Raw genomic sequence first — 9,402 nt, forward strand, 5'->3', positions numbered from 1 at the left:
CAATATGAGATGGATACAGAAAATCATACAAACTCTTCCTCTGTTTGCGCTCCGCCCCTAACCAATCGGAGAGGGGTCCCTACGGCCCTACCCAATCGGAGCGTGGCCGTAGCAAAATCGAGCGCTACTACGACTTTTAAGTTAAAACCCACGACCAGATTCCTACTTTAATTTACGCCAATAAGATCCCCTGTCCTCCGATGTCCTCGTTGGACCACTTCTGTATCAATCAAGTGGACCAGATTAGCATTACATCCACTGATTGCGGGTCCCAGAATGAAAGGCTCCTAATACTTTTAGTAGAACGGCGCTTACCAAAAATCGGTCGACCTCACGTCCGTTCACACAAATTTACCGCTTTGGTCCAAGTTTTATTTGAGCCAGTAGACCACCGGAATATTGTTTCACTGACTGTGGGCCTCATATTAAAATTTTCAGCTTATTTTTGTAAAGCTCGTCTAGTTAAATTTGATCCCCTTCCCCTTCCTAGAACGGCTTGATTTTTTTTTGTTTTATTGGGGAAAAATGAGCAATACATTGAATGAAGAGTGGAGCCCACATTATCAGATTCATGTTGGTCCCATATGTCAGTGAGATACGTTCCGGGTCCGGCCTTTCCCCTCCCTCCAATTCCGTACCAAACATGTTCTGACTCATACCAGGATTGGATTCCTTTCTTCGTTTTTTTAATTCACACACACAAGCACAAACGCTCTGACACACTCTCGAATCCCCATTTTTCAATCTATTTCTCAATTTTTTTTCCCTCCTATTTGAAACTCCATTAGAGGAGCCGAGGAGGTGAGAAGAGAGGAATAGCTCAAGCAGGTAGTCATGCCGAATCGCAAGCAAAAGCGCAAGCAAAAGGAAAAAGAGAAGAGAGAAAAAGAGAAGAGCAACAATACCACCAATTCTTCTCCTTCTTCAACATCTTCTGCATCTCACCTAACCAATTCCAACGCGACCTCTCCGTCGCCACCGAACCCATCTTCTCCCAAATTTAATGGTAACTTTACACTATTAGAACTGGCCCTTACAATCTCGCCTTTTTGATTTAATTAATGTGCGTATGACTACAAGGTGTTCGTATTTATGCCTGTCTGGGACCTCCCACGTTCCCTTGCTTTCCTTTTTCGCTGTCCCTGTTACCCAGCTTTCCTTATAAGCTTCGCTGGATTCGCCTTTTCTTTTGCTTATATATGGGTGTCATTGTGTCGAACAGGTAATGGGCGTGACGAGATTATTGCCTCTGAAGAAGAAATAGCTAAGCGGGAAACAGAAAAGGAGAAGAAAAAAATGGAAGAAGAGAAGCATGTTGAAGAGAGAGAGATAGAGCCAGTGTCGGAGCAGGTAGGCCCTGTTGTTGAGACTGAAGAGGAGGATACACAAATTACAGCAAAGTTAGGGGAGACAAGCACAGAGTCAGCTGATCTCACTTCCAAAGGCGAGAAAGAGAAAGAGGTTGAGGATGAGGATGCGGTGGGTCCTGCTGTAGAGGAAGATGAGGAGAAAGAGGCTGAGGTCAGCCAGGTGGAGATTGTGGAAGAAATCAAGGAGAGTATTGCCGGGCCAATTGAGGTGGTTAATACAGAGTTGGTGGCGCCTACTTGTCAGGGACTGGAAGCAGTTGTAGAGAGGGAGGTAGCTGAGTTAGAAACAGGAAAGGTGGTAGAGGTGACCTCTCCGGAAAATCCAGAAAAGCCTCCAGAAGAGCAAGCAGCAGAGGTAAAATCCTTGTTTTGTCTATTTAATTCAAAATTATTTATCATCCTTTTTGTTGTGGTAGTTTTAGGTTTCTAATTGAGTTGACGGTGTTGAAGCCCCATATTCCTTTTTCATATGAGATGTGTTACATGTGTAACAGAAATTGTGACTGGTTTTATACCACAAACAATACCAGTCATATAGGATGGTATCGTGTACCAGCCAGGGCCATGTTATTTATCTATGAAGAGAAATATGCTCATCTTATTATATGCTTTCGCTTATCTTCATGTGTGTTACCCAATGGAGGTGGTCCCATGCTTCAAATGGGTATAATGTTGTTTATAGATTGTCTTAGGTGGGTAGTAGTCCCAATCGTGATTTTGGTGCAATAGTCTTGGTTCCATTGAACAATTAAATTAAACAGTTTTGCTTGCACAAACAGATTAGTTTATGCTGGCATGAGGCCATAACTGATATGGCAAATAGTTGTGCAACACGAGGATTAGGAGATCATTCCATAGCAGAACTTGTAGATTCGTATTTGGTGTTTCTAATTGATAAAGTTTTTATCATATACAGGCTCATGCGACAAGGCGTGATTTGCCAGTTACTGCAGCAAAACGTGCAACTTGGTGGGATTGTTGCGGGCTTCGTGATGTATTTTCTGGTTCAAGCCGGTGAAGTCGGGTAAGACAAAATTTAATTGCAGTCATTTTCCCCCCTCAAACTATATTTTGTAGTGTAATTGAAATAGCACTACAATTCCATATATCTGCATCTGCTCACAAATCAAACATCCATAATTTCCGACCAATATGGATTTGAACCCATGTCCACATGAATTTTGGAACGTGGGACCTGACTATTAAATAAAATATGTTTGGTATTGATGAAATATTGGGCCTTTCTTTCTATAAGACCAAGGTAAGTTTTTGTGTTAGATGTCAATTTTGTTGATGTGGCTACTGTCTCTACTCTTTTTTTTTTTTTTTGATGGATCTTTTAAGTGCACACTGCTGTTTGTTTATCACGGCTACATATCTGTCATGTACCAATTTTTTTTTTTAAATTTGGGTTTATGTTGGGACTATTCTAGCATTTAATCTTCATCTATCATTTTTTTGTGGATTTAGGTTGTTTAACAGTATTGAAAACCATACCTTTTATTTGAAAATATGAGCTTTTATTCTCCCCTGACCTGTACATATCATGCAGAAAGTACTGATCGTAGCTGAATTACTGGGACTGGGTACTTATAACCAAATTCTTAACAAAAATGAAACTTGAATTTGAATTTTATTCCATAATCAGGATATTTACAAAGGATCTTCAAAGATTCCTTTACAAGTGACTATGAGAATTGAAACTTTTCTTAAATAAGAAGTGATATACTTTTTTGCTAATATTATTTTTAGAAACTTTGAATGGTTTCATAAAGCTGAAAGTAAAATTAAGAGAAATTTTGAAATATCATCAAAAAGTTCTTATCATAAGCAATGTAATTCTTAAGTTTGGCTTTGCTTACAATCAGAATTTTATGATTATGGTGTTAGTTTGTGCAAGCTTTTATATGAACTTAATATTTTTTTAGGATGGTTTAGATTAACACAAAATTTATTTTGACGAAATTGGTGGTGGCAATTGGACTGCATGGGGAGGGTTGAGGTTAGGCTGGGTTGTTCAGGTTCAGGTCAGTTCAGGTTTGGGTCTTTTTGGTAACTTGTGTTGTTCAGATTGTTTGAGGTTTGGGGTAAATCTGGGTTTGGTTTGTCTTGGTTATCAGTTTGTTCCTGGCTGCAGGCCTCTTTGGTCTTGATCATTTGGTTTTCAAGTCAAGCAGGTTCCAGACAGTTATTTTGGTTGGTCTTGTTACCCTGGTTAATTTCATATTTGCAGGAGCGGTTAACTTCTTTTTTTCTTTGCTCTCGCTCCATTCTGCAAATTGGTTTTGACTTTTGAGTGGGCAGAAGTGTCATGTCATACCGGTCAGTTTTGGGTACATGTACAGGGCAGCTTTGGTATGGATCAGTTAGGTGTGGTTGCTCTTTAGGTTGGGTCGGGTTTAGTGTTGTTGACTAATCCAAAAAATCAGATCAGGTTAAGTTTTAGGTTTGGGCAGGTCGGCCTGGCCTTTCAGGTCGTGTCAGATTTTACAACCTCTAGGAATCTATAAAAAAGATAGTGTGTTTATTTAGAGGATGTTACAGCATGAGGGCTTGAACTTTGCGGCAATGCCTCTTATGCCATTTACCACTGAAGAAGTGGATTATCTGGGTGTAGTGGGGAAGGAGATGAATGGAAATGAGAATGGATGCGATGAACTGGAGGGGAGGAAGTATGTGTTTGTGGGGAGGTGTAAAGAGGAAGGGAAGAGAGATGATTGGATGCCATTAAGAGTGGCTAGTGCTCTATAAACCTGGCTCTGATACCATGATAGAATTCATAGAGAGAGAGATTGCAAATGATTTGTATTCCATTCACTTTGATTACAGAGAGCTACTGTGTTTATATAGACACACAGTTTCGTATGGTTAACAACAAACCATATCAGTCAACAGAAAACAGAAATAACAGAAATGTAACTAACTCTTTTAACAGCATATTACATAACCTTTTTAACATCTAACAACCACCCTCTGAAATAAACATACACCAAAATGTAAAAGAAGCAATGGGGCCCTCTGCAGAAAGAGGTGGGCTTGGTGAGACAGGGGCGGACCCAACATGTGGGGGGGGGGCTCCTGGATTTTGAGTTTTAGTGGTGATCTATCGGTACTGATCGACTTTGCCCCCCTGGAATTTTTTTTGCCCCCCTTTGGATGTTTGATTTGTAATTCGGGTTAAATTTAGTGTTAAAATCAAAATAAATTTCTTGAATTATGATGTGTAATTAGAATTATAAGTTAAAGTATCAGAAATTACAAGTCAGAACATTGGAAAATACAAGTCAAAGCACTGTTTTTTTTTATCGAGTACCCAATTAGTTAATGGGTTTAAATCCGATTTGATATTTTTTTGCCTCCCTGACGAAAATCCTGGATCCACCCTTGCTTGGTGAAATAGTTAAATCTTTCTGAAAGCTTGTGTAAAAGAGATTTAAGAGTTTTTAATCAAAGGTCTTGGTTCTTGGTACAAGTGGTGATGGTCACCAGTTTATGCTCCGCTCTCATAAAACTGTAAAAAGTTTCTGAATTATTAGAATTTCACAAGTGAATAGGAAATTGAAATCATAGCTGTATGGAGAAGTTCAGAAGTGAATAGGAAATTTGCAAAGAAGGCTTCTGTTTTCCAGTTTATTTATGAAATATACAACAGTAACAACAACTTGTACTGATTGGCATTATATGATGCCTGTTGTTAATATTTCTGATTGACTTCACTTGTCAGATTGATGTGTAGTTCTCTTCTAAAATTGTAAAATCTTAATTTTCTTTTTTAGAACTGTAAGCTGTTAGTTAACCGTAGGGATTTTATTTTGTTGCAGAAATTCAACATATTTCAAGGTCGCATTTGAATGCTTGGAGCACAGTGGAATTTGAGAGATTTTGAAGAATAATATCAATCTGAATGTAGATGGTATTCTGTGTTTGTCAAGTACCAGTTTTTGGAATGCCGTTCTGCAACTTTGCTTTTAGCCTTATTTTCTTTGGTCTATTTTTTATTTTATTTTGGATGCTAAAATATAATATGGTTTCTGTTTGTTTGATATTAGTCTATTAAATGTTGTTAGCTAGTGTTATATTGGAGTCTGTTTTTGTTCTCTTGTGAATTGTTTGCAACTATAAGAAATGCATTTTCCTTGTCTGTAATTATTCAACTTCTGTTAATAGCATTGTGGTATCTGATGAAGTTTTTTTTTTTTTTTTTAATCGGTGGACAGATTTTGAGAAGTATAGAAATCATGTTGTGGCGATAACTGCTAGGAAGATGTCAAATAATTCACTCTCAGTATCTTTCTTTTTATTTCTAAAGAAACTATGTTCAGTGAGTATGATCTCTCTATGAGTAGAACTAGGGTGCTCTTAAGCTCACCAAAACTTTGGTGAGCTTAACTCTAAAACTCATCAAATCGATTTCAAACGACGAATCCGAATCGTTGAAACCCGCTACCTTACGTGTGATGCATCTACATGTGAAATTTTTAAACATTCGAATTAATTTAGTATAAAGTCAAGCGGTCAAAATTAGAAGGTTAATAAATTAATTTTAGTGCATTCATTTTTTGAACTTTTTTGACCGTTTGACTTTATACTAAATTAATTCGAATGTTTAAAAATTTCACATGTAGATGCATCACACGTAAGGTAGGTGAGTTTCAACGGTTCGGATTCGTCATTTGAAATCAATTTGATGAGTTTTAGAGTTAAGCTCACCAAAACTTTGATAAACTTAAGAGCACCTAGTTCTACTCTCTATATATCATGGATTTGTCCGACTTGTGGAGTTAGAGAGGCTGGTAATGTAGCGTGCATCATTCTAGTTTAGTTCTTCTCTTTAGATGTTTTGTAACTTCCGTTTTTTATTCTGTCCATCAAAGCTGCCTTTTAAAAATTCTACAGCAATTCTACTTGGTACCCAAGTGATGTAAACCCAAATCAGAAAGTGACTTCCAAATCAGAATATATAATGTAAACCCAGATAATCAATGATTTCAATAAAAATGAACAACTATTCTACTTGGTACCTTAAACTCATTTTTTTCCTCCATCACTACACGGACCTTACAAACCTTAACAATGAACTAGGCAAATATTGCACTTGTAGACAACAACTTGGTATTATAATTTATAAATTTATCGAATATCATGGCAATTTGCTTTGCACACTTCGGAGTACTTGACTTTACAGCACCAGTTTATCTTTTTCTAAGTAATATTTCATTAAACGCTAGCTCCATTTTGTTAAAAGAACAACTAACCTTTTTCCTAAGAGGAACCTTTATTTCCATCCTATACAGCTTCACAAACCAACAAACAATAATTCTAATCCACACAAGGAATTTCTTTTATATTCACAATTTCGTTAATACGACTCCAATTTGCACACTTCTAATTGCCTCTCTCTCCATGGATTGAATGAGAAGCTCAGAATAGTTGTTGAATAAAGCATCAATAATCTCTCCTCCAAAGTGGTGGCTGAGCATTGATTCTTGTATGGCCCTAATGGCCATTGACAGAACTCTTCCATCTTTCCTTGCATCTCCACTTGCATTCAAGTTGGTTTCAAATATGTCTATTTTTTCGAGTGCAAATGACCCTTCTTTGCGTACCTCCTCTTCGATTTCTATGATATTTGGAGCATAAAAAGGCACATTATAAGAGTCCAGCTTCTCTTGGTGTATCATCTCCTGCATTTTATTTATAGTCATTATGTCGTTAGCATTCTACAATTTTAGACATCCTTTTACAAATTAGAATGTTTAGAACAATCCTTTTGCATATGTTTATACTTACATGTGAGACCAGTAAATCGAAAGATTGTGCCAGGAGTTCCCAGAGTAGAGATGTGCTTGGATCTGAGTGGTCTGTAGTTCTTCTACCAAGCATGGCCAGAACCATTTTCCCACCGCACGCTATTTCCATTGATCTTGCCTTGAGGAATTTGCTAAAATCTCCCTGGAATTGTTTGTAATACGCTTTAGCTACTTCAGGAGGGCTAGTGTGAGAAATGTACATTTTCCCTTTGTTTATTGGCTTGCCGGTTTCATTGAAGAGTCCTGTAGGTACCTACAAAATTTTGATAACACTGTCAGTCTCCTTTCTGCTGAAACTTGCATGGAATATTTGAAAGTTAATTGTGAGAAATGCATCTTCTACAATGTTAGTAACTATGTTACTAATCACTATTATTGTCAACTTGTGTGTTATAAAATTAATAAAAAGTAATAGTAGTTTTCTTCAGATACTTTAAAAAAAGATATAATAATGGATGAAATGCTTATCATAAGAATAATAAATCATAATTAATGATTTAAGGATGTTGATGTTAATACCAAATAAAGTAAAACAATAGATTAATAATAAACTTTGTACCTTAGAGAGCCAATGCAGACTTGAGCAAGAGCAAATGAAATGGACACTTCTACTAGGAAAAAGCCTCCCATAAAATGAACCAGGAACACCAGCAACAAAAACTGACGGATGGCCCCACTCGTCGGTGCCAGCATAATCCTTCAGGCTTTCAACAAATTGAGGTACATTCACAAATACTGTATTGAAATCATTTGTTGGCAAATCATTGAGCATCACGGAGAAGTCTGGTGCTGGAATGAAAAATTTATGACAATACCCTCCAATTTTCTTTATTATTTCTCCAGCTACTGTTACTGTGTTGGGGCCACTTGAGCAGCCAAGGTCAGCTAATGTAAATTGCTCAGGTCTCTGTGAGATGTACACATCTACTGCCGAGTTTATTATTATATTCTTTAATGTCTCGATGCTGTTTCTCTGTTCAGAAGAAAAAAAAAATTAGAAGAATGCACAATGTACCATGAGTCCTATTTCTTTCTAAATTCAAATAGAGAGAAAGACAATGACGGAGGTGTTCGAAAATTTAATAAATTTATAAGATTATATTAAATTTTGTTTGTTTTAAGGTTTCACTATTACTATTATTTTAATAGTAATAATATTGACTGCATAGTAAAATTGCATTATATAAGCATTAAAAGGCTGGCGACCTTTAAACCTTTTTCAATTATATTAAAATGCTGTTAAGTATGATAATATAATTCAGGTGCATTTATACAAATTAAGAAGTTTTAACTTTATTTAATTTTGATGGGTTGCTCTTAAATATTCCAAATCACTGTTTAAATTTTTTCATCTCTTATTTACTTTAATTACTTGATACTTGTAGGATTATTTTTTCTAACAGAATGGAGGGTAGTTCTGGCATAATTTTTTTTTTTTTTTTTTTTTGAGATTAAGATTGAGAAAAGCAGAGATAGTGAGCCAACATTATAATGTTTAGCTGCACATACAAAATATTTTCATGTTCTACAGATACCAAAGGAAATTGTTCTTGTTTTATCAAAATTACCTGAAGAGAGGAGTTTTGAGCATAACTAGTATCTCCAAGGCCTTCTTTCATATGTAAAATGGTCTCCACCTGCATTGGCCTTAGATGCTTGGTACGGCTAGGAAGTAATGAGGATGCCATTTTCTAGTCACTTCTATTCAAGTTTATTTATCTGGGAAAAAAATAATCTGGCATTAGTTAAATTAAGCTAATTAGAGAAAACAGTTTGCAGTAGTATGAAAAGGTATTCTGAGCCTTTCAAGGAAATTGAGGTTCTAACTGGTACCAATCAAGCTTCTGAGATGAACTCAAACAAGAGGTATGTTCATTTAGTGAAATTGTAAATGAAGAAGGAAAGAAAAAGAATTATAAGTTATGACCATTTGTGAATATCATCAGTTTCTTTGTATTGAAATAGTTCTTGGTGAAAATAAGACGTGATATAATAGAGCGAGATATTCATTGTTTGAAAGCAAAGAAACATGGAGAAAACAAAATAAAGATAATTATGCACATACCTCTAAATGATGAATTCTTCTTGGTCGAGAATCCAATCCGTCAATCCAATCAAATACGAACTGAGATACTATAAGAACCTATAGTTCACTGAACAGAGATGGTTGTTATTGCTCTTTACCTTTTGTTTTCTTTGAATTGGATGCTTCCGTGGGGAAT

General features: G+C 36.3%; 2 protein-coding genes across 2 annotated transcripts; one reads left to right on the forward strand and one right to left on the reverse strand.

Annotated features, from left to right (window-relative positions):
• The first annotated feature begins 625 nt into the window (after positions 1-625).
• LOC144559278 (uncharacterized) lies at positions 626-5,556 on the forward strand. The gene is made up of 4 exons (XM_078308295.1): positions 626-1,006; positions 1,223-1,725; positions 2,287-2,394; positions 5,192-5,556. The coding sequence occupies exons 1-3, from the start codon at positions 835-837 to the stop codon at positions 2,386-2,388; spliced, it is 777 nt and encodes a 258-aa protein (XP_078164421.1). The 5' UTR covers positions 626-834; the 3' UTR covers positions 2,389-2,394; positions 5,192-5,556.
• An 881-nt stretch (positions 5,557-6,437) lies between these two features.
• Positions 6,438-9,402, reverse strand: LOC144559767 (putative methyltransferase TCM_000336). Its single transcript, XM_078308885.1, has 5 exons — positions 9,246-9,402; positions 8,749-8,899; positions 7,740-8,153; positions 7,161-7,433; positions 6,438-7,054 (listed from the first exon to the last, which is right to left on the reverse strand). The coding sequence occupies exons 2-5, from the start codon at positions 8,866-8,868 to the stop codon at positions 6,719-6,721; spliced, it is 1,143 nt and encodes a 380-aa protein (XP_078165011.1). The 5' UTR covers positions 8,869-8,899; positions 9,246-9,402; the 3' UTR covers positions 6,438-6,718.

This window comes from Carex rostrata, chromosome 9, assembly GCF_964058835.1.
Source record: "Carex rostrata chromosome 9, lpCarRost1.2, whole genome shotgun sequence".
Classification (NCBI taxonomy): domain Eukaryota; kingdom Viridiplantae; phylum Streptophyta; class Magnoliopsida; order Poales; family Cyperaceae; genus Carex; species Carex rostrata.